This window comes from Sporothrix brasiliensis (assembly GCF_000820605.1).
Source record: "Sporothrix brasiliensis 5110 chromosome Unknown Cont20, whole genome shotgun sequence".
Lineage (NCBI taxonomy): Eukaryota > Fungi > Ascomycota > Sordariomycetes > Ophiostomatales > Ophiostomataceae > Sporothrix > Sporothrix brasiliensis.
The window spans coordinates 3,047,561-3,072,921 of NW_024467139.1; the positions used below are offsets into that span (position 1 = coordinate 3,047,561).

At 59.4% G+C, this 25,361-nt stretch overlaps 10 protein-coding genes across 10 annotated transcripts; 6 read left to right on the plus strand and 4 right to left on the minus strand.

Moving 5' to 3' along the window:
• Positions 1–65: 65 nt before the first annotated feature.
• SPBR_07765 (thiJ/PfpI family protein) lies at positions 66–861 on the minus strand (the record flags this gene model as incomplete). The annotated part of the gene is made up of 2 exons (XM_040766019.1): positions 66–707; positions 784–861. 2 exons carry the CDS (start codon positions 859–861, stop codon positions 66–68), a joined length of 720 nt encoding a protein of 239 aa, XP_040616830.1.
• Positions 862–1,849: 988 nt separating this feature from the next.
• On the minus strand, positions 1,850–3,024 carry SPBR_07436 (uncharacterized protein; the record flags this gene model as incomplete). Its single annotated transcript, XM_040765690.1, has 2 exons — positions 1,850–2,657; positions 2,735–3,024. The coding sequence occupies 2 exons, from the start codon at positions 3,022–3,024 to the stop codon at positions 1,850–1,852; spliced, it is 1,098 nt and encodes a 365-aa protein (XP_040616831.1).
• Positions 3,025–3,775: 751 nt separating this feature from the next.
• SPBR_08984 (uncharacterized protein) lies at positions 3,776–5,070 on the plus strand (the record flags this gene model as incomplete). Its single annotated transcript, XM_040767110.1, has 2 exons — positions 3,776–4,031; positions 4,097–5,070. 2 exons carry the CDS (start codon positions 3,776–3,778, stop codon positions 5,068–5,070), a joined length of 1,230 nt encoding a protein of 409 aa, XP_040616832.1.
• Positions 5,071–5,154: 84 nt separating this feature from the next.
• Positions 5,155–7,972, minus strand: SPBR_06577 (beta-mannosidase precursor; the record flags this gene model as incomplete). Its single annotated transcript, XM_040764833.1, has 3 exons — positions 5,155–6,245; positions 6,323–7,355; positions 7,430–7,972. 3 exons carry the CDS (start codon positions 7,970–7,972, stop codon positions 5,155–5,157), a joined length of 2,667 nt encoding a protein of 888 aa, XP_040616833.1.
• Positions 7,973–8,546: 574 nt separating this feature from the next.
• SPBR_07486 (uncharacterized protein) lies at positions 8,547–9,660 on the plus strand (the record flags this gene model as incomplete). Its single annotated transcript, XM_040765740.1, has 2 exons — positions 8,547–8,592; positions 8,675–9,660. The coding sequence occupies 2 exons, from the start codon at positions 8,547–8,549 to the stop codon at positions 9,658–9,660; spliced, it is 1,032 nt and encodes a 343-aa protein (XP_040616834.1).
• Positions 9,661–10,054: 394 nt separating this feature from the next.
• SPBR_06682 (uncharacterized protein) lies at positions 10,055–12,492 on the plus strand (the record flags this gene model as incomplete). The annotated part of the gene is made up of 5 exons (XM_040764938.1): positions 10,055–10,094; positions 10,402–10,509; positions 10,581–12,070; positions 12,169–12,271; positions 12,362–12,492. The coding sequence occupies 5 exons, from the start codon at positions 10,055–10,057 to the stop codon at positions 12,490–12,492; spliced, it is 1,872 nt and encodes a 623-aa protein (XP_040616835.1).
• A 434-nt stretch (positions 12,493–12,926) lies between these two features.
• SPBR_07813 (uncharacterized protein) lies at positions 12,927–13,653 on the plus strand (the record flags this gene model as incomplete). Its single annotated transcript, XM_040766067.1, has 2 exons — positions 12,927–13,517; positions 13,588–13,653. 2 exons carry the CDS (start codon positions 12,927–12,929, stop codon positions 13,651–13,653), a joined length of 657 nt encoding a protein of 218 aa, XP_040616836.1.
• An 851-nt stretch (positions 13,654–14,504) lies between these two features.
• SPBR_06851 (uncharacterized protein) lies at positions 14,505–16,537 on the plus strand (the record flags this gene model as incomplete). Its single annotated transcript, XM_040765107.1, has 5 exons — positions 14,505–14,733; positions 14,840–15,305; positions 15,457–15,722; positions 15,821–16,086; positions 16,187–16,537. 5 exons carry the CDS (start codon positions 14,505–14,507, stop codon positions 16,535–16,537), a joined length of 1,578 nt encoding a protein of 525 aa, XP_040616837.1.
• A 1,228-nt stretch (positions 16,538–17,765) lies between these two features.
• Positions 17,766–20,609, minus strand: SPBR_06571 (uncharacterized protein; the record flags this gene model as incomplete). The annotated part of the gene is made up of 3 exons (XM_040764827.1): positions 17,766–20,185; positions 20,294–20,453; positions 20,568–20,609. 3 exons carry the CDS (start codon positions 20,607–20,609, stop codon positions 17,766–17,768), a joined length of 2,622 nt encoding a protein of 873 aa, XP_040616838.1.
• A 1,047-nt stretch (positions 20,610–21,656) lies between these two features.
• On the plus strand, positions 21,657–24,546 carry SPBR_06561 (uncharacterized protein; the record flags this gene model as incomplete). The annotated part of the gene is made up of 2 exons (XM_040764817.1): positions 21,657–21,772; positions 21,834–24,546. 2 exons carry the CDS (start codon positions 21,657–21,659, stop codon positions 24,544–24,546), a joined length of 2,829 nt encoding a protein of 942 aa, XP_040616839.1.
• Positions 24,547–25,361: the final 815 nt, after the last annotated feature.

The window sequence follows — 25,361 nt, forward strand, 5'->3', positions numbered from 1 at the left end:
GATTTTCGTGACATCAGTCGTCCTGTCGTTTCCTTGATCCTCCTGCGGTACACCTCCGTACACTCTTACTTCTTGACAGCCTTGACAATGGCCGCACCGACGCCCTTGGCGCTCGCCGGGTTCTGGCCCGTAATGATGTTGCCGTCCACGACGACGTACTCGCCCCAGAGCTCGTCCGCCTTCCCAAAGTTGGCGCCGACCTCACGCAGACGCGATTCGAGCAGGAAAGGCACGGCCTTGTCCATCTGCGCCGCGGCCTCCTCGGCGTCGGTGAAGCCGCCCACGCGGCGGCCCTTGAGCAGGTAGCCCTTGCTCTCGTCGTTGTCGACAAACACGTTGGCCAGCGCCGCCGGGCCGTGGCACACGGCCGACACGACCTTGCCGGCCGACGCAAACGCCGCGGCCAGCCGCTGGCTCTGCTTGTCAAAGGCCAGGTCGAACATGGGGCCGTGGCCGCCCGGGTAGAAGAGCGCGTCGTACGCCTGGGCGGTCTTGGCGGCGGCGGCGTCGTCGCCGGCAAACGAGTGGAGCGGCTGCGTGTTCTGCCAGATGGACTTCTTGTTGTGCAAAAAGGCCACCGACGACGCGTCCTCCTTGAACGCCTCCACCGACGACGGGTCGAGCGGCGCCTCGCCGCCCTTGGGCGAGGCGACGGTCACGTCGAAGCCGGCGTCGACAAACTCGTCATACGGGTGGGCGAACTCGGGCTGTGCATGTCAGCATGTGCTCGGTACGGACAATTGGCTACGGAAAAGGAAGACGAGGATGGGCGAGGGAGCGCACCAAATACCAGCCCGTCTTCTTGCCGGTGTCGCCGAGCTTGTCGTGCGAGGTGAGGACAACGAGGACGGTGGGAGCCATTGTGATGGTAGTTGTCAATGAAAGTCGATGGATTGCGAGGACGTTGTGCGAGGATTGTGTGGTTTGACTTGAATACTGTTTGTTCGTCTTTTTCCATCTCGCGGGGCAGGTCGCGGGGCATCGAAGCTTTAAATACAGCAGATGCCAGGTCGTTGACGTAAACGTTTGGCAGCGGAGACTTTGTTGCAGCAGTAGCTACATTGACAAGAGCTGCAGAGTAGAGCTAGGTAGAGCTAGGCGATGTCCAGGAGCTCAATGAGCTGTTGAGACACTCCGAGGGCTGTTCTGGATCTTACTTGACGTCACTTTCGTCTTTTCGCCCCTAAACGTGCGTCGTCGATCTCACTATGTTGTATAACAGAACTGGAAAAAAAGAGCAGTGACTAAAGCGGTGCTCAAGACCGGCACTAACACACAGAGTCCCACCAGCAAAGGAAGCTATCCGCAGCAATGGGAAGCTCAATATCGAAATCACCGCTCGGGGCTTAGACAACGATGCAGTGCCGGGCTGGACCAACTTTTGTTCTATTGCCGTCGGCTTACGGACGTCGTTTCATTATCCCGACAAGTTGCTGATGCATCGATAGACATTCCCGAGTTTTCATCAGCAGACTCCCGTTTCCACGTCTTAACGACGTTATCTCCATAACGTCCGACTTGCCGTCAGCAGACTTAAGCCCACCGCAGGAAGCAGGGTTGCTATGCAAGTTGAATGGGAATGAGTTTTCACATTTGGGTCGTATTCTGTGCATTTGAGTTGTGCTGTTTTAACATGGATCTATGTAAACGTATAGACTATTGACAATAAAAATAAACATAAATAGACGCACAACAATCCCGTTGATATTATGTCTCAACTTACTTATTTTACACGTTGATATCTTTGGACATATCACTATTGAACGGATTACCGTCTTGAATACGTTGTATTCTGCACCGCACTCTCCTTCTCACTCATCCTATATGTCTTCCTGTGGCAACGTCCCATCTATGCCTCCACCTGCACCGGTACAGATGCTCCCTTGGCCATCGCCGCAGCCGGCGCCGACAGCGGCTTGTCCTCGCCGTCCTCCTTCATGCCACCGAGAATCATAGACTTGGGTGCCATGGCCTGCCACAGCTCCGGGTCGGTAAAGGCCTTGAACTTCTCGTCGTGCCACTGCGCGGCCGTGACGGCGCGGCCTTCGGAGTCGACAAAGAGCGTGTCGTCCGCGGCGCGCAAAAAGTAGGCGACGCTGTAGCGGTGCTCCGCCGGGTCAAAGGGCACGACGCGGTGGATGCAGCTCTGGAACCGGTGGCCGCTGGCAAACCGCAGCGAGTCGCCGACGTGCACAAACGCACAGCCGCCGGGGCGCCACAAAGCCCATCTCGCGCGTGCCGCAGGCGCCGCCGGGCGGCGCACCTGGAGGCCCCACTGCTCGGTGAAGAGCAGGGTCAGCGTGCTGATGTCGGTGTGCTTCTGGTGGCCCAGGCGGTTCTGGCCGGCGAGGTCGGCCAGCGGCAGGTAGTGCATCATGGAGAGCGTCGTGGTGGACGGCCGCTCGTTGCGGTGGGCGTGCTCGAAGCGGCCGGCGCCGGCGAGGCCCAGGCCGGTCGAGAGCGCCGACAGGACGACCTTGGCGACGGTGTTGCAGCTGCCGATGGCGTTCTCCAGGACCTGCAGGTCGCCGCTGTTCTTGACGGGCGACGGGATGCGCGGGCTGTCGTGCTGGATCTCGTCGCGCGACACCTTGAGCATCTCGTAGCCGTCCTTGCTGCCGGCGGCCACGCCTGTGCGGCTGCCGACGGGCTCGTATCTGTGCGTAGCATTAGCATGGTTGGCATGGTTGGCGTCGCGTTGTGGGGTTGCCCAACGGTGCTCGGAGACACTCACCCCAGGTGCGACGACAAGAGGCCAAACTCGTTCTTCGCCTCGATCGGGGCCGCAAAGAAGCGCTTCATGAGTGCCAGCAAGGCCGCATGGTCCGACAGCGTGCGTCGTCCGTCGAGACCCGACAGGTCCAGGTAGAAGTAGCCCTCCTCGAGGCACGCCTGCAGCACGCGCTCGACCTCGCCCGGGTCCTGCGACAGCAGCAGAGCGTAGTCGATGGTCTGCATCGGCCACACCGGCGTCGACTGGCCCATCCAGTCAACCGTCTGCGGAGCGTCCAGAACAGGGGCCATGATGGGTAAGTTGGGGTAAGTTGGTGTACGTCTGTGGTGTGATTGATGTGTCGGTTGTAGAGTCGTGGCGGTCTGATATAACTACAGAGCGTTGTGTAAGGTGTCACCCCTTTCCTATATAAATACATGGCTCTACTTTGAGAAAATCGTCCGGTTTGTTACAACACCCACAAATGTCTTGCTTGTTCCACCATCCACAACAACCGGCTTACCCCCACCCTTTGCATGGCGCCGAGATCTGTGCCGCGCCGAGCACTGTGCCGCGCCGACTCCGCATCCCTTTTTCCAAAGTGCACAGGCTTTGTTCCGCAGTGATGTGACGCGCGAGAGAGTGGCGCCACGGCTGTTACCCCTCAGTTGTTGCGAGGAGATTAGGGAGCATAAATTGTCATCACAAGATGCAACCATTGCTGACAAGGTTGATTGTCTTCCCAACTACCGACATATCTACTCGTCCTTGGCCAGGCCCATTGTTGATCGCCTCGCCTGCGCTTGTCTAATAAACACCCGGTAGCATTTCCTCACAATACTACAGCCGACCGATATGCACTTGGCGCTGGTCAACCATCCGATACAACACTTGACACAATCTACTCGAAAAACATCCTCTGCACACACTGTCCCGTCGATCAGGGAAGTGCATCTGCCGACAAGTTTGTTGTTATTCTTAGACGTTGTTCCCTCCAACCGGCGCGGTACACTTTATAACAAACTACTTCCGAATACATCTTTTATGCACGAATCACCATCCATGGAGCCCATCCTCGCCGATATCGACCGATTCATTGACGGCCTGGAGCCAGTGCTCTGGCCGCTGAATAAATTCATTCACAGCCATCCAGAGCTCGCATACGAGGAGCACATGACACACGATGCCCTCTGTGCTGTTATGGAGGCCCAGACGGGCTGGGCAGTGACTCGCGCTGCGTATGGCATGGCGACGGCTTGGTCGGCCGAGTACGACACCCGTGCACCCGGGCCCGTCGTCAATTTTAATGCTGAGATGGGTATGTCACTGCTGTGGCGTTGGCTTTGCTCGCATCCAACCGCTATACTCATACTCACCGCACAGACGCCCTTCCCAGACTCGGCCACGCGTGCGGGCACAACCTGATTGCCGTCGTGTCGGTCGCTGCGGCTCTGGCAACGGCCGACACGCTCCGCCGCCAGACGCTGCCCGGAAAGGTCCTTCTCGTCGGGACACCCGCCGAAGAGGGCGGCGGCGGCAAGATCCGGTGCCTTGCCGCCGGTGCGTATGACGGCGTCGACGTCTCCATGATTTCGCACCCGGGCATCGACCACAACAGCGCCCTCGTACGCACCGCCGCCTTCACCCGCCTGCGCGTCCGCTACACCGGCCGCGCTGCTCACGCCGCGCAGCAGCCCTGGCGCGGCATCAACGCCTTGGACGCCCTTGTGGTCGCGTATACGGCCATCTCGGCCCTCCGTCAGCAGACGCAGCCGGACGATGTCATTGGGCTGCACATTACCGACGGCGGCGACGGCGGCACCAACATCATCCACGCCCATGCGGCCGGTGTCGCTGTACTGCGGGCCGCCCGGGCCCACCGCCTGCGCGCGCTGCAAGGCAAGGTCGAGGGCTGCTTCCGTGCCGGGGCCGACGCCACCGGCGCATCGGTCGCCATCGACGTCGAGCCGGGCTACCTCGACCACGTGCCGAACCGCGTGCTGGCGGCGCAGTACGCGGCGCATTGGGCCGCGCTCGCCCCGACGGACGACCTGCCGAACCCGCCGCTGCGCGCGGACGGCCCGACATGGATCAAGAGCAGCACCGACCAGGGCGACATCAGCTATGTGCTGCCCAGCATCAACGTCAGCTTTGCGGTCCCGCCGGCCGGCCGCGGCAGTGGTGCACCGCACAGTCCCAACTTTGAAGCGGCCTCGGGGACGCGTGCTGCCTTTGCACGGGCCATGCGTGTGGCCAAGGCCATGGCGGGGGCGGCCACAGACCTGTATACGACGCCGGGGCTGCTGGATGCCGTGCGCGCACAGTGGCAAGAGGACATGGGAACGACAAGGATGTGATTGCTATCTGTCGCTCGTTGAAGTGGAACGTTTTTGATTGACCCTATTTTATTTTCAACAGTACATTCCCCCATAGTAACACGTCTACAACTCGAATCCTTCCTTTAGTTCCCAGTCGTACAGGAAGCGCACCTCCACCGCGCGGCCGCGCAGACCGTGGACGCCAACAGCGACGGTCTCGCCGGGCACGAGGTCGACAAAGTTGTCGTCAAAGACGGCGTCGGCCACGCCGTCTGTCGGCGACACGTGCAGCGTGACGCCCTTGGCGGGCGCATTGGCCGTCAGCAGGACCTGGTCGCCGGCGTCGGACACGGTCGCCGTGACGGCCAGCGCGGGCGACATGCGCACCAGCCGCAGCGGCTCGGGCCAGGAGACCCAGCGGGCGAGGCGCGAGGGCGGCGCGGCCGTCGCCGCCGTTGGCGCAGGGCCGTCGAGGTAGGCGACGACGACCGTGCTGTCGGCCGCGGGAATGGCCATGCGGCGCACCAGCTCGGTCGTCTGGTTCGGCGCCAGCACTACGCTGCGCGTCGCGGCGACGCCGCGCGGCAGCGGCACCGGGGCGCCCGTGTGGATGTTGTAGGCGGCCAGCGTGAGCGTGGCGTGGCGGGCCGCGAGGTCCCCGTTGACGGCCCAGACGTCCAGGGCGTGCCGGTCGGGCGGATAGCCCGTCGTGATGTAGGACGGCGCGCCGGTGACGGTGCGCTCCATGCCGACGACGGCCGGGGCGAGCGCGCGCTTGGTGATGTAGTAGGCCGGCTTCGGGCGCCGGTCCACGTCGACGAGGGCCCAGCTGGTGCCGGGCCAGATGTCGTTGAGCTGCCACACGAGCACGCCGGCGCAGTGTTCTTCGCCGGGCCCGCGGAACGCGCGGCGCCAGCAGTTGTAGGCGTAGCGCAGGGCCTCGGCCTGCAAGAACTGCGTGCAGTACACAAAGTCGCGGAAGGGGTTCATGCGGAAGCGGAAGTTCTCGCCCATGTACATGGGGTAGCGGCGCGCGTGGCCGGGGCCCTTGTCGTGGATGTCAAAGAGGCGCGACTGCGCGTGGCGCTCCGCGGGCACGGTGATGCCGCGCTCCATCGTGGCCACGGACGCGCAGGACTCGAAGCCGAACTCGCTGACAAAGCGCGACGTGTAGCTCTTGTAGTCCTGGTACGCCGACATCTTGCCGTGCCAGACTGGACGGTGGGCGGAGGACGGTTAGCATGCTTCTTTTCCTTTTCTTCCTTGGTGAACGGGGTTCCGCGACACGTACCATCCCAGATATGGGTGTCGCCGACGGTGGTGTCGTTGGAGAAGGCGCCGCCGTAGGGGCTGCTGCGCCAGTAGGGCACGTCGCCGCCGAGGGTCTCGACAACGGCGGGCAGCACGCGCTCGTAGATTGCGCGGGCCGGGAAGTTGGTCTGGTCCCAGGGCCCCGTCTCGTCGCTCATGTCGAGGTCCCAGCCCCAGCGCTCGGCCACCATGTAGTCCTCGTTGTTGCCGGCCCACAGCGCCAGGCTCGCGTGGTGGCCGACGCGGACGACCTGCTGCTCGGCCTCGCGGCGCACGCTGTCCAGGAAATCGCCCGACGCCGGGTAGTTGCCGCAGGCGAACAGAAAGTCCTGCCACACGAGCATGCCCGCCTCGTCGCAGAGGTCGTAAAAGTCGTCCGACTCGACGATGCCGCCGCCCCAGACGCGGATCATGCTCTGGTGGCCGTCCCTGGCCAGCTGGATCCAGTCGCGGTAGCGCTGGCGCGTCATGCGCGGCAGCATAAAGTCGCCCGGGATCCAGCAGGAGCCGCCGCAGAAGAGGCGGATGTTGTTGACTTCAAAGACAAACGACGTGCCCGCGGCCTCTTTGAGCGGGTGCTGCAGCAGCCGGAGGCGGCGCAGGCCAATCCTGCGGCTGGTCTTGGTGCCGGTGATGGTGCTGTCCTGAGATGACGCTGCGTCGGGGAGGGCCACGCTCGCCGACACGGTGTAGAGAGGCTGGTCGCCATACATGTGTGGGTACCACAGCTGGGGCGTGTCCACGGCGACGGTCGTGGCAAAGGAGCCATCCGCCGCCGTCTGAAGCCTGTGGCTGTGGAGAGACGCGCCGGAGGGATCGCTGACGTGCAGATGGACGTGCTCCTGCGCCTTGGCGACCGTCTCCACGCGGCCCTGGACGCTGATGGTCGCGGCCGCCAAGTCGTCCGACACCTGCTGGCGGACCACCAGTCGGTCGATGCGCGTCTCGTAGACCTCGAGGTAGACGGGCTTCCAGGGCCCCGACGTGTTGACGGCCGGGCCCCAATCCCAGCCCTAAGAATCGTATTAGCATCGTATAGCATCGTATAGCATGTACTTGTGCCAGTGGTACCACGGGACAGACCTACCCAATGGTACTGCGCCTTGCGCAAAAAGAGACGCTCCGGCCCACCAAAGTGCACGTCCGTCTCGTTGCCCTTGTAGCCGATGCGCTTCTTTTCCTGCCGCGAAAACGCGGGCGCCGCCCTGAACTGCAGCTCCAGCGACAACTCCGGCGACAACGGGCCGCCGGCTGCCCGCAGCTGATCCGTCACGTCGACGCGGTGCTCGACGTGCATGTTCTTGCTCGACAGGATCCGCGTGCCGCCCAGGAACACGTCGACGACGGTGTCGAGGCCCTCGAAGACGAGAACGGCCCGCGCCTGCGGCGTCGGCAGCGGCGTCGCGGGCAGGGTCGTGCGGTAGGTCCAGTCTGCATCGTTGACCCAGAGACACGTGAGCTCGTTGTCGTCAATGTAGGGGTCGGGAATCAGCTTGTGGTGCAGCAGGTCGATGTGGGCGACCGTCGGAAACTGGGCGACGGGCAAAAACGACGAGGCCGTCGCGTTGTTGAGGCTGCTGGCCTGTCTGAATTCCCAGCCTTGGTCAATGTCCACTCGCTGGACGGCCATTTTGACGGGAGCGAGGTGAAGCAACAGTTACAGGGGATTGAGACTTTGAGACTTGGCTGGACACATCTACAGACACGACAAGAATCAAATAAATCATCAAATAAATACGTCGTCACCACGTCCACAGTCCAGTCTGAACGCCGAATGGATGCCGGACTCTGTTCCTCCGCGGCCGGTATGCGGCCGCCTCTTTCGGCGTACACAATACGACACACTCTGCAGCATGACGTTTGTGACGGACTCGACGCCAAGCAGGCCGACTTCGGGTCGTTGGCCTATTTTGGGCTGTTACAAAAACAAAGAGGAGACGTCGCCTACGTCCATTTTGGGATGTAGCCGAGCATCTCACACCAACACGCTGTCGCCGACGACGGAATCGAATTCGGCGTCTGCCGGGATGTCCTATATATGTACAGCCGCACAAGCTGCACGTCCTATGACAAAGAGGGGAAAGCTGTTGATTCCAGAAAGAGCTGTTTGACTTGTGCAGCAAAGGCAATCCTCCCAGGAACGAAACAAGACCAAGACCCTGTCGACCACACCACCTCTCCTCCACCACACCTCCATCTACACAATGGCCGGAATTGCCATCTTGGGTGCCGGCATCTTTGCCACGGAAGGTATGTCCAGTTCCTGTGACCACGACGTGACCACGACGTGACAACGACGTGACCATCCAGACCAGCACACTGACGACTGCAGAGCACCTCCCTGCCCTCGTCGCCAACAAGGCCAGCGTCAAGGCCATCTACTCGCGCTCTCAGGCCACCGCGGCACCGCTGGTCGCCGAGGCGCAGAGGCTGGGCCAGGCAGGCGTCGAGCTGTACTCGGACGACACGCCGGGCCGCACGCTCGACGACCTGCTGGCACGCAAGGACATTGCCGCCGTCGTCGTGGTGCTGCCCATTGCCGTGCAGCCCGCCATCGTCCGGCGCTGCTGGGCCGCGGGCAAGCACGTCCTCTCGGAGAAGCCGGTGGCCAAGGACGTGCAGACGGCGCGGCAGCTCATCCGCGACTACCAGGCCACGTACGCCGGCCAGGGCCTCGTCTTCAGCGTCGCCGAGCAGATCCGCTTCATGCCCGAGTTTGAGCGCGGCCGCCAGTGGGTGGTCGACGAGCAGGCGCTGGGCACCATCACGCAGCTGCACCTGCGCATCTGGCGCAACCAGGCGGCCGGCGGCAAGTACTACGAGACGCCGTGGCGCAAGGTGCCCGCGTACCAGGGCGGCTTCCTGCTGGACGGCGGCGTGCACCAGACGGCGATGCTGCGCTACATCGCCGGCCAGGAGGTCGTCGAGACGCACGGCTACGCGCGCCAGGTCGCGCCGCACCTGCCGCCCCTCGACACGGTCAACGCCGGCCTCGTGCTGAGCGGCGGCGCCACGGGCACGCTGTCCATGTCGTTTGCGTCGCCGCGCCGCGCCACGGAGCTGGTCATCCTCGGCACCCAGGGCAGCTTCCACCTGACCGACGGCCCGGACGGCTACGTGCTGACGCTGGAGCTGCTGTCGGGCGAGCGGCGCACCGAGACGATCAAGAGCCGGGGCGTGGAGCTGGAGGTCAAGGCGTTCCTCGAGGCCATTGCCGGCGGCAAGGCGCAGCCGCGCGCCGGGCCCGAGGAGGCGCTCAACGACCTGGCCATTATCGAGAGCCTGTGCCAGGGCGGGGGGAAAGTGGACCTTTACTAGTGTAGACAAATCATACAGGATGCAATAAACAGACGTATTTCGGCCATTGTATGAGCGGGCGATTTGCATATTGATTTGAATACACTGTTCTGCATTGTGGCATCTGCACAGCGCACGGCTTCCAGACCGACCGACCTCTTTGAGGTAACTTGAACAAACTATACTAACACGCCGTTGGCACAAAATTAAGTTCTTGCTTGGGCGTCAGCCGTAGTCCTTTGTGTGGGTCGTGGGTCTTGTGGGCGTGCGAGCGGGGAAATGGTCGTCTCGTGAGGAGAAACGGAGACGAGAGACTCCATATCCACTGGTAGCCGGTTCGACATGAATTGACTCTCGAACCGGGCTCTGCGTCTGTTTTCATCGTTATCCTCGTCTCGTTTCTGAATATGGCGCCATGGCCCCGACACGAGAGGTCTATCGGCGCGTTCGGACCGGTGGGTAAACGTTGCTTTTGTTTTCGGCTGCGTTTGTTTATGTTTTCGGTTCCTTGCTGACTCTCCACGGCCGTATGCAGGTTGGTAAGCAGACTCTTTTCCAAGGACAGGGACGAGGATGCATTGGCTGCGGCCAGGCAGATTCTCATTCGGCATGTCGTACTGACAAGACAGCATCACCTGTCGGAAACGGCATATGAAATGTACGTCTATCGATAGTGTATCGACTGTGGAAGAGTGACAGAACAGCATACGACTGACTCGCAAGGTGACGAACGCAAACCGACTTGTCGGCACTGTGAAATAGCGCGTCGAGAGTGTCGCTATGACGTCTCCGAGACGGCCGCCCGCCGCTCCGAGAGCAACGGCGGCTTCCAGTTTGACGCGAGCCATGTCTGGCTGGACACGCCCGAGGGTGAGCGTGCCTCCGTGTCCTCTCCAGTAATTCCAACAATCCAGAAGAACGTCTGACTGTTGTGCGCGCAGTCCGCTTTGTACACGCCGTATCCACGAGCACGGACGACACCGACGCAAACACCGAGAGCAACACGGCGTCCAATGTCTCCACGCCCGCCCAGCCGTCGCCGGCGGCAGACACCGGCGTGTCGTTTGACGACGATGGCCACGTGCCTGCATTGGCAACAGAAACAGAACACGCCGTCCACCAGCCCGTCCCAGAGCCCGTTTCGACACCGGCGTTTCCCGCAACCGCCCCGACGCCGTCGCACAATGCAACCGACTTCGCCTCCCCGTACTCCACAACGAGCGGCGGCAGCCCCGACACCATCGTGGACCCCGTGCAGTCTCTTGTCCGCATGCGTGCGTCCGGCTCCGTCATCTACACGCCCGGGCCAGCGCAGCCGCTGCGGGATCCACAGATTGCCGCCCTGCTCCAGCACTACACGCAACACCTGGCCGGCTGGTTCGACGTCAACGACCCGCACCGCCAGTTCGAGACGTTCGTTCCGTTTCTGGCCCTGAGCTGCCCGGTTCTGCTGCACGCCGTGCTCGCCCTGTCGGCGTGCCATCTGCGCCGGCGCAAAGGGTCCCGATACGGGGTCCACAGCAGCGCACTCAGCGGGCCGCACGACAAGCTGTATGCCTCGCAGTTCCACGACCTGTGCATCCAGGACCTCATCCCGGCGCTCGCCGACCCGGCCACGGCGCTCGACAACGTGCTGCCCATATCGACGGTCGTGCTGCGCATGTACGAGATGCTGAGCTACGAGAGCGGCGGGGACAAGGAGGCGGCGGCGGACCGCGAGACGGACGCCCAGCGCAGCGCCCAGCGCAACGACCAGCGCAACGACCTGCGCAACGACCTCCACCGCCGCGGCTGCTCGTCGCTCTTCATCCACAACCGCAAAAACATTGGCTTCCGCGCGCTCAAGCGGACGGCCTTTTGGACGTACTTTCGCGAGGAGATTATGGTGGCCCTGGCGTCGCGCCGGCCGACGGCCATCCTGCCGCGCCACTGGAAGGTCGACATCACCTGGGGCGGCGACTACGACTATGTCAAGACGGAGCAGATGACGATGCTCATGGCCGAGGTGGTCGACTACTGTTTTGGGCAGGGGGGCGGCGGCGACGGCGACGGCGACGACAGCAACAACAGCAACAACATCAACAACATCGACAACATCAACAACAACAAGTACAACAGCAACAACAAGTACAACAGCAACAACAGCAACAACAGCGACAACAGCAACAACAGCGACAACAGCGACACCCACCCCCCCGATCGCTGGAGCGACCTGCAGCGGGAGGTCTCGGCGTGGCACGAAGCCCTGCCCGAGTCGTTCCAGCCGCTGGCCGTCCTCGACGACGGCGGGCCGTTTCCGCACGTCTTCTACCTCTGCACATGGCACATGATTGCCATGCAGTTCTACCACCTGGCCAAGGTGCTGCTGGCGCTGCACAATCCCCACCCCGCGCGGGGGATGGATTTTCTCGGCTTTGCCAGAGCCGTCGAGGTAGGGTAGGGCGGGTGGTGTGCTGTGCTGTGCGCGCTGCTGTCGGCAGACCTTTTGCATTGCATGTCACGTCTAATCTAACACGTTCACCTCCACAGACTGAGATTCTCGAGCATGCGCTGCAGCTGTGCGGCATGACCAAAACAACGGGAGACAAGCACCCGGGCGTGCTCGTCAACGCCGTGCAGCCCCTCGTCCTATGTACGTCGCCGAGAAGACACACGTTTGCTTCGGGATATGTCCATGCTTACAAAGACTAACCATTGCGCACACAACCAACGCACTCTATAGGCGGTCGGATTTTCAAGAAACCAGACGAGCAAGCGGAACTGGTCCACATGCTGCAACGGATCGAGGAGGTCACGGCTGTCAGCACGGCCCAGGGGATACAATCACTCAACGAAGCGTGGGGAATGGGGTAGGGCTAGCAGTCGAGCTAGCAGTCGAGCTAGCAGTAGAGTAGAGCCAACTACACGGATGACTTACTCCGCACTGCAACGATGCGAATTCCCTCCCCGCTCGGCTAAATGTCGGCCTCAGACACATCGTCTAGCCGGTCAGGTGGTCGTTTAACGTCCCATTCAGACAGAGTCGGCATCCACGCGGTGTCAGTGGAGCATCACCGTTTCGTGACCGCAGTCGGACCTCGTTCTATCAAGACGAACATCATGATACGTTCCGACTCTTGGCTATAGAAACAACAGCGTTCTACCAAATAGGAGATATAATAAGAACAGCTGTCCTGTTCTGTAAGAGTAGAGTCTGCTCTCTCATCCACCTGCTTCTTTGTTGTCTTTTATTATCAATATTATTATTTACTCTTATTCTATTTCTGTCAACGCCCGTCCTCCTCACCATGGCCGCCCCCGTCCCCTTTGATCCTCTCATCTTCACAGACGACTACCTCCGGGTCCGTGCCGTCCCGACCTGCCATACCTCGACATTTGTGTGGTGCCACTCCGCGGCCGACAAGGGCGCCGACTGGCAGTTTATGGTCGCCCCGCTGCGCGCGCTCGGCCACTGCAACCACATTGCCTTTATCTTCCCCTACCTCGACTACAGCGCCCCCAACGACCCGGCCATCCGCGCCAAGAACGAGGCCCTCGTCCAGAAAATCGTCGACGAGGAGATTGTCAAGGGCTGCCACCCGGACCGCGTCGCCGTCGGCGGCTACAACGAGGGCCTGGCCGTGGCCCTGCTGGCGACGCTGGCCGACCCCAAGAACACAATCAACGGCGTCCTGGGCATCACCGAGCGACTGGCCTTGCCGAGCCTCGCGGGTGTCTGCAGAGATGCCAACGCCCAGACGCCTGTTTTTGTGGTCGACCGCTCTGGCGCGGACGGCAACGAGGGCACAAAGGCGCTCGAGGCGGCCGGCCACCCCGTCCGCGCTGTCGTCGATGGGAGCAAGAATGCGTCGTCGGGCGCCAATCCGGTCACACAAGAGGTAGGCTCCGGACCCATGCGTCCCGTTCTGTGATTGATAGACTGCCAGACGAACTGACTTTGCACCATAGGAGCTCGAAAAACTCGACACGTTCGTCCACGAGGTGCTGCCCGTCGAGTTTGCAAAGAAGGAATAGATAGAGATAGACAAGATCAATAGACTGTATACCATCCGCTCCTATCTGATGTACACGACCAATGGGATATCAACAAAAATAATCAAATATACTGTCCAGTATCTGCAGTAGTGTTTAACTTCTCATTCTCATAAAGTAACGTTCGCCGCGATTCTGTTAAGATAGTAGCGCCATGTTTCAGTCGTGTTATTATTTTTATTCCATAAACGTCTCGTCGTCAATTCGACTAAAGATTCCTAACGAATTGTGTTACGCGTTTGGAATCCCGTCACTAGTGAATTGCAAGAAATAAATGGAATAATCACTATACACCAAAACATTCCTAACCTTCCTAGCATGTCATGTTCTCGTCAATTCTTCAAGACAAAACGCGTACTCGTAACCTACTCTCACGCAGATATAAGCGATCATGTGACCGGTTAAATCGCCGTGTTGAGACAGACGCCGCGAGCAAAAGAAACGGCCTCGATGTTTTTGGCATAGTCGGTGGGTGGCATTATTTTAGTGTCCCAAGGTATGGACCCCAAATGACCAGAATTACCAAATGCAGGCACCGTAATTTTCTGGGGATATCTCTTTTGAGGGGTTGCAGATCTGGGGTCGTCCAGATGGTGTGGGTCAGCCATGTGCCCCGGAGGCAAGAAAAAGAAAAAGAAAAAAAAGAGACGAAAAGAGAGAAAAGAGAGAGAATAGAGAAAAAGACGACGAGAAGGCCGTGTCAACAGCACGTGTATATAGGACAGCCTTCCCGTCCACCGCACTCACCTTGACCACACTCACCTTGGAGAGGATCACCATCTGTCATCACCTCGTCACCACATCGCCGTCATCACCACCGTCATCTCGTCACGATGGCTGACTCTACAGCAAAGCTTGCCACGGCCACCTCCCATCACGAGGAGGACAGCCACAGCCTGAAGCATGCCACGACGCAGAATATCATGACCGAGTCGCGCATGCAGGCTGCTCTGCTGCGTGAGAACCCGCGTCCCTTCCGCAAGAGCTTCCTCAAGCTGTACGGCTGCATTTTTGTCGGCTACCTGTGCTGTGCCACCAACGGCTTTGACTCCAACACGTTTGGTATGTGGGGGGTTGTTCTTCACACATAAGACACAATGCCACAAGGAACAAGGAACAAGGACACACACACAAGCCACAAGGAATAAACACTGACTCACATTTCTAGGCGGCCTCTCTGCCATCCCCCAGTTTACCAAATACTTTGGCATCACCACCAAGAACCAGGGCCTGGTCGCCGCCCTGTTTGTCATTGGCAACATTGCCGGCTCGCTGTTTGCCGGCCCGTGTGCCGACAAATACGGCCGCAAGGTCGGCATGGCCCTCGGCTCGGCCATTTGTGTCGTCGGCGCCATCCTCCAGACGGCCGGCCAGAACCTGGCCATGCTGGAGGCCGGCCGCTTCATCCTCGGCGTCGGCGCCGTGCTGGTCCAGACGGCCGGTCCGGCCTACGTCGTCGAGATGTCGTACCCCAAGTACCGCGCCCAGCTCACCGGCGGCTACCAGGCCTGCTTCTTCTTGGGGACCATCATCTCGACGTGGCTCGAGTACGGCCTCAACCACATTGACACGACCCTGTCCTACCCCTGGCGGCTGCCTCTCGCCGTCCAGGGTCTGCCGTCGGTCATTATGCTGTGCGCAATTGCTTTTATCCCGGAAAGCCCGAGATGGTACGATTCTTTTGAGTGTTTCTTTTTTCTTTTTCTTTTTTCTTTTTTCTTTTTTCTTTTTTCTTTTTCTTTTTTTCTTCTATTTATTTCCTCCACAATTTCTAACCCCCACCAGGCTCTACGCCCAAGGACGCGAGGAGGAGGCCAAGGCCATTCTCATCAAGTACCACGGCGACGGCGACCCGAACGCGCTAGTGGCCAACCTCGAGCTAGAAGAAATGGCCGAGGTCATTGAGCTCGATGGCACCGACAAGCGCTGGTGGGACTTCCGGTCGCTGTTCCGCACCCGCGCCGATCGCTACCGCATCTTTTTGGTCTCCTGCATTTCGTGGTTCGGCGAGCTGGACTTGCCTCCGACCAGCTACTACTTTCCATTGATGGGTAAGCCATACCGTGGTGACACTGCTACATTCCCATCATTTGTTCTATTTTTTTTCTTGTTTTTTATTCAGTATAACATCTGTGTCTGACCACCCCAGTCAAAACTGTCGGCATCACCAGTGTCTCGACGCAGCTGTTGCTGAACGCCATCCAGACACCCGTCATGGCCGTGGCCGCCCTTTTGGGCCTGAGTCTCGTCCACAAGTTTGGCCGTCGGAAGCTGCTCATGATTTCCAGCGCCGGCATGACCGTGTCCATGGCCATCATCACGGCGTGCACGGCCAAACAAGCAGGCCGGCCCGCCGTCGGCGGCACCGGCATTGCCTTTCTCTACGTCTTCCTTGTGTGCTTTGCCTTTGCATGGGTATGTATCCTCCTCTTTTTTTTTCTTTTTTTTTCTTTTTTTCTTTTTTTCTTTTCTCTTCATACTAATATTGTTCCTCCCCACCCCCCCCCCCCCCCAGACACCAATGCAGTCGCTCTATCCCGTCGAGGTCCTCGCCTACAATGCCCGCGCCAAGGGCATGGCCTACTTGGCCTTTATGAACAACGCCGTCAAGGTCCTCAACACATACGTGCCACCCATTGCCATTGCCAATTCCGGCTGGAAGTACTACTTGCTCTACGTCATCTGGGACGCCTTTGGCATTGTCGTCATCTACTTCTTCTTCGTCGAGACCCGCGGCTGGAACTTGGAGGAGATCGAGGCTCTGTTCCATGCCAAGAACCCCGTCAAGGCCAGTCTGGCCAAGAAGAAGATTAGCGTCGCCGAGGACGGCACCATCACCAAAGTGGCCGGTCCGGATGATATTTGAGAGCCTGTTGGATCGAGACTGCAATGTTTGATTCGTATTCAAGTAGCATTCAAATAGCAAGCAGAAAAGTAAATTGGACGGCCAGACAAATCAAACTATCTAGCAACGCACGATGCAAGCAAATCTCCTACACTTTGGCGATCGTTGTGCGGCTGTCCTACCGTGCGGTGGCCCGCAACGAGCAGCAAGAAGCGTAGCGTAGCGTGTTGCTGGCTGCACTGGCACACTCGGAGTAGAAGCAGCCTTGTCTCTTTCACTGCGTGATGCCGAGTACCGGACAGTTACCTTGTCATTCGTATTGAGCCATCATATCGTGTTAGCAGACAGTTGTGATTCACCGTCAAGTAACAAAGGTATCCCACGGCGATTCCAGTGACATCACGTAGCCATGTGTTTTGTTTCCTTATCAAAGTGAGGCACGTCTTGCTGTTCCTATAAAAAGCCACATCGCCCACCCAGCTGTTAACTTTCTCTTGATGGTCTCTCGGCATCGTTCCCAACATCGTTTCCTCTCAGACACTCCTATCTCACGTGGAAAATCAGAACCAAATCGATAATACAACTTTGTCCATCGTCACATTACCAACTTCGTCCAGCACAATGTGTGAGGATCACTTCAATATGGTTGTGTGGGGCTGCGGCCACTCTTCGAAACGGTACAATACCTCTGTGGGCTGTACCGCAGCCACGCGAACGGGAAAGAAGTGCTTGATTGTCCACCAGGTCATCCTGTCAACTTCTTATCAGCACGTCCGCTGCTACAGTTGTCTCCAACCGAAAAGCAGCTATTAAGCAGCCAACTGTCTCATGGTGGACAGAGACTTACGTTATCACTTTCTACTTGATATTTAACAAGCAATGAATGCGTTGCCTTGCAAAACTTGTTCGCTAGTTGACTGTGCGACGAAGTCAGTAGTTGGAACGAGGCTAGCGTTGTGTAGAAGACACAATGCCTTTATGTTTTATGGTCGAGTCACAAATACAATCACGTCCACACCGGCCTTGTCTGCAAGGAAGCAAACCACACAACCTCGCATCGGGGTACTAATTGCACTTTGGGCATCTAACAGCCGGCAATTAATAATCATTTTTTAATTTATTTACACTCACTACCGAATTGAGTGTAACCAACTCGGGCACTCTTCGCTATTCGCGTCAAAAGAGAAAAGAGAAACAAAGTACTTTACCATGGTAAAATGTCAACACCGGTAAAAGCGCTACCCTCCCTTTACTCGTGCTTCTCCACGTATGCGTGGTCAAAGTCGATACGCATCGCCCGCTGCGTGTCGACGCACCACGTCATGTTGAGGTTCTCGTCTTCATCGACGAGGCCTGCGTCGGCGAGCTCCTGCTCTGTCCGCACGGCCTCCGCATCCCAGTCCACGACGCCGTCCAGGCCACGACGCTCGGCATACTTGTGCAGCTGCGGCGAGTGCAGGGCGAGGCCTGCGTAGGACAGCAGCATCATGTGTGTCACGACTTTGAAATTCACCATGGGGTACTCCATGTCCAGCTTGATCAGCCCCAGGTGCACCGGAATCAGCCGCCCCTGCAGCTCGCTCAGCTCCCCGTAGACGTGTGATTCGTGGACGAGCTGGTGGCGGTGGTGCGCCTCGACACCCTTGGCGACAAAGGTGTACCCGAAGCCCGTCAGTGTGATTTTGAACAAGGACCCGATGGCGCCGTAGTAGCCCATCTCCGCTAGGCACGTGCAGTCGGTCCCGACGTCTCTGGCGAGCTGGAGCCGGACGAGGTCGGCCAGCTGCCGGCCTCTGGGGATGGGATGCACGTCCCCTTGCAGCGGGTGGGCCAAATTGTAGTTGGCGGCCGCGTTCGTATGGAAGGATACATTGGGGCAGCTTGGGTCGAGTTTGTGGCCCCGCACAAGTCCGAGCAAACAGGCCTGTGTACAGTAGCGGTACTTGTTCCGCCGCGTCGGGGGCGCGCCGTGGTTGTCATGGTTGTTGTCGTCGGGGTGCATGAATGGCGTGGAAAGAGCATGCGCCGCCGTTTTTGAGCCGCCTGGTGCGTCGCCGGCTTGGCCCCCTGGCAGCTCCTCGTGTGCACCAGAAGAATCGTGGTGTTGTAGCGGGGACGGGACGCGTGGCTGGTGTGTTCGAACCGCCAGTCTGCCACGCGACCCGCCACCACTGTCATTATCGCCATTGTCGCCGTCATCGTCGTCGCGCCGCCTTCGTTTGCCGAGGGAGCTCGTAGCAGACTGCGACGATGCCTCCGAAGACGACGTCGAGGGGCCGTCTGATACGATGGACGGTGGCTGCGATTCGGCATGAGGCCCGCCCGCGGCGGAACGCCCCCATCTGGGGAACGTCGGGGCCGTGTGGTGGGCTATCGCTCTCCACGGCGCAGGGCGCGGCTCATCTCGAGCCTCGTGTGCAAGGAGGCAAAGGCTACAGAGCTGTGCAATGGCCAGCTTGCGGAATACGGCGTCGTCCGCTGTTTCCAGATCGATCGCAGCCGGCGGCGGCCCGTCTTCGGCTGTGCGGGAGGCGGGAAACAGCGATACATGATAGAGGAGTGTTGTGCAGTCGTCTTCGGGGATGCGAAGAAAGGTGAGCATTTCGCCAGAGGCCAGGTAGCCGTATTCCAAGCCGGACATTAACAGGTAGTGGTAGGCCTGGGTCAGTGCATGAGCAAAGTAAACCTGGTTGGGCGGCACACTGCTTTTGGTAGCCTCAACGGTGGGGATTAATGGAGCCGAGGCCGTGTCTTCGGTTGCAGCACCGACACGGCCGTGGCCATGGGCATGTCGAGCGAGGCGGCGAACTGACTCCCTGCGCTTCTCGGCTAGCTTGACCATGTAGTCTTCCGGTAAGGGGCCCTGGAGAATCCGCTCGACGGCGGCCGCCCGCAGACGATGGGCGGCCTTGTGTTCTCCCACCATGAAACGAGTGACAGGATTGTGGTCGAGGTCGTCATCGCCGCCGCCGCCGTCTTCGCTATTGTCTTCGCCTTTGTCGTCTGCAGCATCCGAAGCCGGGGAATCCATCTCCATTGTGGAACGCAAGACTACACAATCTGGATGTGTCTTGAAGAACTCCATGGGCGTGTTGCTGCTGGTGCTGGTGCCGCCACTGACAGGACTCGACTGGGTTCCCGTTCGCACGGCAGCAGAGAAATGGTTGAAAAGCACTACTTGTCTAGTGCCCATCAAAGCAAGATATGCATTCACAATTTTGGAGGCGGGATCCAGCAGAGTTTCGTAGAGAAAATGCGACGTCCTATCTTCGGTGAGGTAGTACTCTGACTTAAGGAACGGAGTTTGTAAACCATCCAGAAGGCGTTGCTCGATAAACGCAATATATGTAGGCGATGGGAGGCGCGTCTCCTGGCCGATGGCAGCTTCGATTCGGGCCCAGGTTTCCTCGTGGCGCTGCGCAAATTCCGGCCATGGGCATAGCCGGAGGGGATAATGCTTGCCGCCAATATCTGTCTGCCCCGATGTGGCATTCGACGTTTTGGACACGCTCGAAGTCTTGCGTGCAGTGGGAGAAGCTATCGATGTCCCCGAGGCCCTAGACGCCACGGGCACGTCCGGGATAGTGGTGACCACCTGGGACGTCAAGAGGCGCGGAAGATGCGAGGTGACCCTGGACATCTGGGCGAGATACTGGCGGAGAGTTTGGCCTGGAACGAGAGAGAGGAAAAGTACATTCAGGTTAGTGTTTCAACACACTCCACCATGGATACAAAGCAGTAAGGAGCAAGGGACAAGGGAAAGCGAGGGGTAAGTACCTTGGGCCTCCTGCGCGTATTCCGCCTTCTCTCGCCGAAGTGCTTCTTGAAAATTCGCAGCATCTTGTTGTGCCTGCGCTTCGGCGGCAATGCGAGCGACACGCTCCTGTCTTGCAGCCTGTTCTGCCTGCCTCGCTGCCTGTTCCGCCTGTCTTGCAGCCTGTTCCGCCTGCCTTGCTGCCTCTTCCGCTTGCCTTCTCTGTTCTTTCTCTTCTCTCGCGCTCTCTTCCGCCTGTCTCGCCCTTTCTTCCGCCGCTTCCAACTGTCTTCTTACCTCCGCTAGGGCAGCCAAGGGATCCTCGCTCGGTTTCGACATGATGGATCGATGATGTCGTGCACGGCGTAGCTGCGAAAAGCAGAATGAAAAGAGGACGACAGCGCGGTGAGGTTTGGTTGGATTGGCTTGCGGCGTGGCTTCTAGTAGTCCGAATCCGATGAGGGAAACGGGCGCTTGTAAATAGGTAAAGAGGTAGTGAAGTGAAGTGTGGATCTCTATTAAGGAAAGGCATCTAGGCAACCATATCCACAATATGCACGTGATATATGGGTCCTCTTCACGAAATACACGTGATGGTCCCACCCGTCAGTTGGCCTTCCCCGTGTTCCACTTTTCGCCCTTTCCGCGCCGCTCCACGCCTGTCTCGTCTCGCTTCCCAACTCCAACTCCAACTCTCACGTCCGACTCGAACACCTCCTCGTCCCCGATTGCGCCCCCGACGCACAACGCCGCAGATGCTGCTGCTGCCGCGCCCGACCGACGCCCCTGTCGCCCTCTGCTGACGTTTACCCATCCGATCGACTCATCTGCCTGTACGCGCCTCTGGCTAGCTTTCCCAAACAGCGCGAGTCCGCCAAATCAGTTTTGCTCCACCGACGCGATTCCAACGACATCTCGCGCATCGCCGAACGACGACCGGCCGGTACGCTTGAATCATACCCGTATGATCACTGTACAGTCGCATCTGCTCTGTTCTTGACCGGTGTCTGCGGCTGTCGGTGCTGGGACGTGTTGGCGCATTGTCCACTGTGAACAGAAGCTTCCAGACGAGCGTTGCATCGAATATTCGGCGTGACAGCCCTTCTACGTCGAAGCAGTCTGTCTTTTGCTTTGTCTTGTTGGGCTTTTCCTCGTCCGCCCTCTTCCTCGTGTCGTCGACCGCTATCGCCCAACAAATTCACCCCGCCGCTCTTTCTCCCGTTTTCACTTTGTCCACATCCATAGCCAGCATCCCTGTCACTTTGTCCTCGCTTACACTGCATCTGCCCTATGACCCTTGTACACACGACGACCACCTGCAGTCTCACCGCGGCCACCTCGGCCCATCCCGCACGCAACTGGTGGGGGAGCTGAAGGAGGAAGACCATGGGCGACCGCGCGCCGGAACAGGACTCGTTTCGGAATGAGCCTCAATGCTACAATTGCGGCATCACCGGCCACCAGACGATTGCATGTCCGGAGCCAACCCGGGCCGTGCCAGCGTGAGTATTCGCAGGCCGTGCGTGTCGACTGTGTCTCGTGACTCTACTAACACCCGAAAAGAGGCCTTGAAGCTCACCGCAAACGGCAGGCGTCCAAGGACTACAACGGCATCAACCGTAGCAATAACAACAATAACAACAACCGCAACAGCAACAGCAACAGCAACAGCAACCGTGGCGGCCGCCATAGTTTCAGCAACCACTCCGGCCCGGCTTCCGCGCAGAACCGGCACGCGAACGGCATGGTCGTCACCCGCTACCCGCCGCCGCCGGGCCCCAACGGTCCGCACATCACACACTACTCTCAACCATCGCGGCCTCCACAGCCACCGCCGCCCATGACACAAGCTCCCCCCCCTCCTCCGCCTCCGTCTCTTCCGCCACCTCCACCGCCACCCCCGTCCGGTGGCGGCGGCGCTCCGTCGTACCATCATCCGCCGCACCATCCTCACCCATCGCCATATCATGCCCAGACGGGCGCAGAGTCTTGGTCGTATCCTCCACAGCCGTCGTCATACAGCGGCGGCCAATACACGCCGACCGGCGGTCCTCCGTCTGCACCGGCATCGGCGCCGCCCGGCTTCCCATCGTACGACTCGTACAACCAACATCACCAACAACACCAGGGGCCGCCTTCTGGTCCGACCTCTGCTGGAGGACCACCGCCTCCGCATGCACCATACTACAACCAACATTATGGCCCGCCGCAGGCCGACTACTTTCCTCAGGCTCCGCCAGGCGTGACCGGACCGCCGCCGCCACCGCCGCCATCGGCACAATATGGCGCCCACAACTATCATCCGTCTCTCCCACCATACCCTTCTCACACGCAGCCACAGAATGGCTATCCTGGTAGTCAGTCCGGACCACCAGGCTCCTACCCGCCGCCGCCAGCTTTCCATTCTTTGCCAGGAGGCGAGCCGGGCCAGTATCCCGGCCCGGCTGTGTTGTCGGCACCCGCTGCTGTACCGGCATTCCCACATGGAAATGGTGGAAACGGTGGAAACGGTGGAAACGGTGGAAGCGGTGGAAGCGGTGCCAATGGCAACAATTCGTGGCGTGCAAATAATTCCAACAACAAGCTTGGTGGGAGCAGCTTTGGCAACAATTACAACAACCAGAACAATCAGAGCAACCGTGGTAGCCACCGTGGCGGTGGCTTTGCAAGAGGGCGCGGCGGCCGCGTGCCGAGTGGACAGTTTCACTCCAACAGTACACCGGCTGCTGGATCACCGCCTACGACTGGTCTGGCCATCCCGAGCGGCCCAAGTAGTGGTAGTGGTGGCGGCGGCGGCGGCGGCGGTGGTGGTGGTGGTTTTGGAGGCACACCAAACGGTGCGAGTCAAGCGGATAAGTCGCCGTCGCAACCCGACACAGTCCACAAGCCAGCACTGCCACCATCGAACTCGAGCATGGTGCACAAACTGCCGGAACGGCCACCAGGAATGCCTGCCAAGCCGCCGACACCCATCTCCATGCCCTACAAGGCTGGCGGAAGGCCGGGTGCGGCGAGACACGAAGGCAAGCCGTATGAATCGCCAAGCACACAATCCGGCGCCGACCACCACGACACGAGTGCAGGCCTCCTCCACCAGAAGCGCGGCCGTGACGACTACTTTTCTCGAGACGTAGACCGTGGCGATGCCAAAAGGACGCGACCGTCACCGGCCTTTGGCTCACCCCATAGCCATAGCCATAGTCATAGTCATAGCCACAGCCACAGCCAAAGCCACAGCCATCAGGGCCCCATGACGCCGGCATCACCCACAAGCGACCGTTTCGTCAACAACATCCCGACAGGACCACGAAATGGTCCAAAGGGACACCCGACCTTGCCGGGGCCGAATGGCCTCGCCTCCAAGCTGCCTGGTGGTCTGCCGGGCGGTATACCCGCAAGTCTACCCGCTAACCCGGCCTGGGCCAATCGAACGATCAACAACCGCATTCTGAGCTATGGCCAGAAGCCGGGAGCATCCGGTCCATCCGCAGCGCCCGAGCCGCCTGCGCCTTCACCGGGTTCCCACCACCACAGTCACAGCCACGGCCACGGCAGCACAAACGGCACGAAAGCGACCAGCATCCCAACAGGCCCGCGCCTTCTCTCGGCCGGCCCCGTCCCCAGCAGCCTTCCGTCCCGCCCTCCGCCGGTCCTGAAGGGTGTCGTTGGTGCCCATGGCCGCAGCGCCAGCACCAGCGCCAGCCGCAGTGGAGGCACACGCAGCCGCACCTTCTCCCGCAGCCGGTCGCGGAGCCGGACTGTGCAGGCAGGCGACGACACCCACACCACCGACCGCGGCGGTCGGAGCCGGACACGCAGCCGGAGCCGGACGCGTAGTAGAAGTCTCGACCGCAGTCGGAGTCGGAGTCGGAGTCGAAGCCGGAGCCGGAGTCGCAGTCGCAGCCGCAGTCGCAGCAGTTCACCGCTCGACGACCTGGAACTGGCCATGCTGGGTATGGCGCCGTCGGCGGCCGACAGCGGCCACACGCGACGCAACGGCAGCAGTGGCCGGCGGGCCCGTCGTGGCAGTGTCGACAGCGATTCGAGCGGCGGGCGATCCCGCTCCCGGTCGAGGTCCCGGTCGAGGTCTCGCTCTCGCGACCGGTCGCGAAATCGGGATAGTGACGACAGCGATGACAGCAGAAGCCGTGCGAAGAAGCGGATGCGCCATGTCAATGGACGCATTCCCAAACGGCGGCAGCCCAAAGAGTCGTCCGTGTACAGGTCAGTCTTCCGTTTCCATTGTGAAATTCATGCATCATGTATGTCGCACTAACACCCGTTTTAGTCGTCGCTGGTAGAAACCGTGACCGTCGTTTGCGGATGGGCTTGAATTCGTTTCCATGCTCTGCGGTTGTGTTTGGTTTTAGCCTTTGAATTATGCCGTCGTATTTCCTTTTTTTGGTATTTGGAGTATTCCCATCACAGCTGCGTTCTTTCTCTTCCATCTAAGCGTCATTTACTGGAGAAGCATTTTCGCTCGACTGTCGGGCTTTTCGCTATACTGTACTGTAATGTATTACTATTAATATTATTTTATTATTCTATTCTCATTTTTGTTCTTTGAAGTCCGTAACGTTGATTGGATATCTTTACCCGCATCAATTGGACAGTCCGCACGGATGCAATTCTCTTTGTTCACTGATAGGTACTCCCTTGCGTGCGACTTCACTCTTCACAGCACTACATTAACAGCTGTTCTTTGAACAACGGAAGACGCTTGGATCGGACCGCGCCCGAACACGCATCTACTATGTTGGATGCAATCGATACCTGTCGTCGTGCACGCTGATTCTGAAATCGAGATGCCCACCTGTTCTCGTCCTCAATACTTCCATACTGGCCAACGAGTTCAACCACGAACATACACACCGCATGCGTACCGAAATCGGCCAACATTTGGTTGTTCATCTTGCCAGCAAACAGTTCACGCCGTAGAAATGGATGCTCTCAGAAATCTATAAAGCCGTGTCGTCCCTCTGGCCGTTCCCAGTCTGACCTGCTCCCAAACCTTTTACTTTCTAAACACAGATCAAACTTGCTACCTTTTACAACTAACACAACTAACACAGCAACACAGCTAACACAACT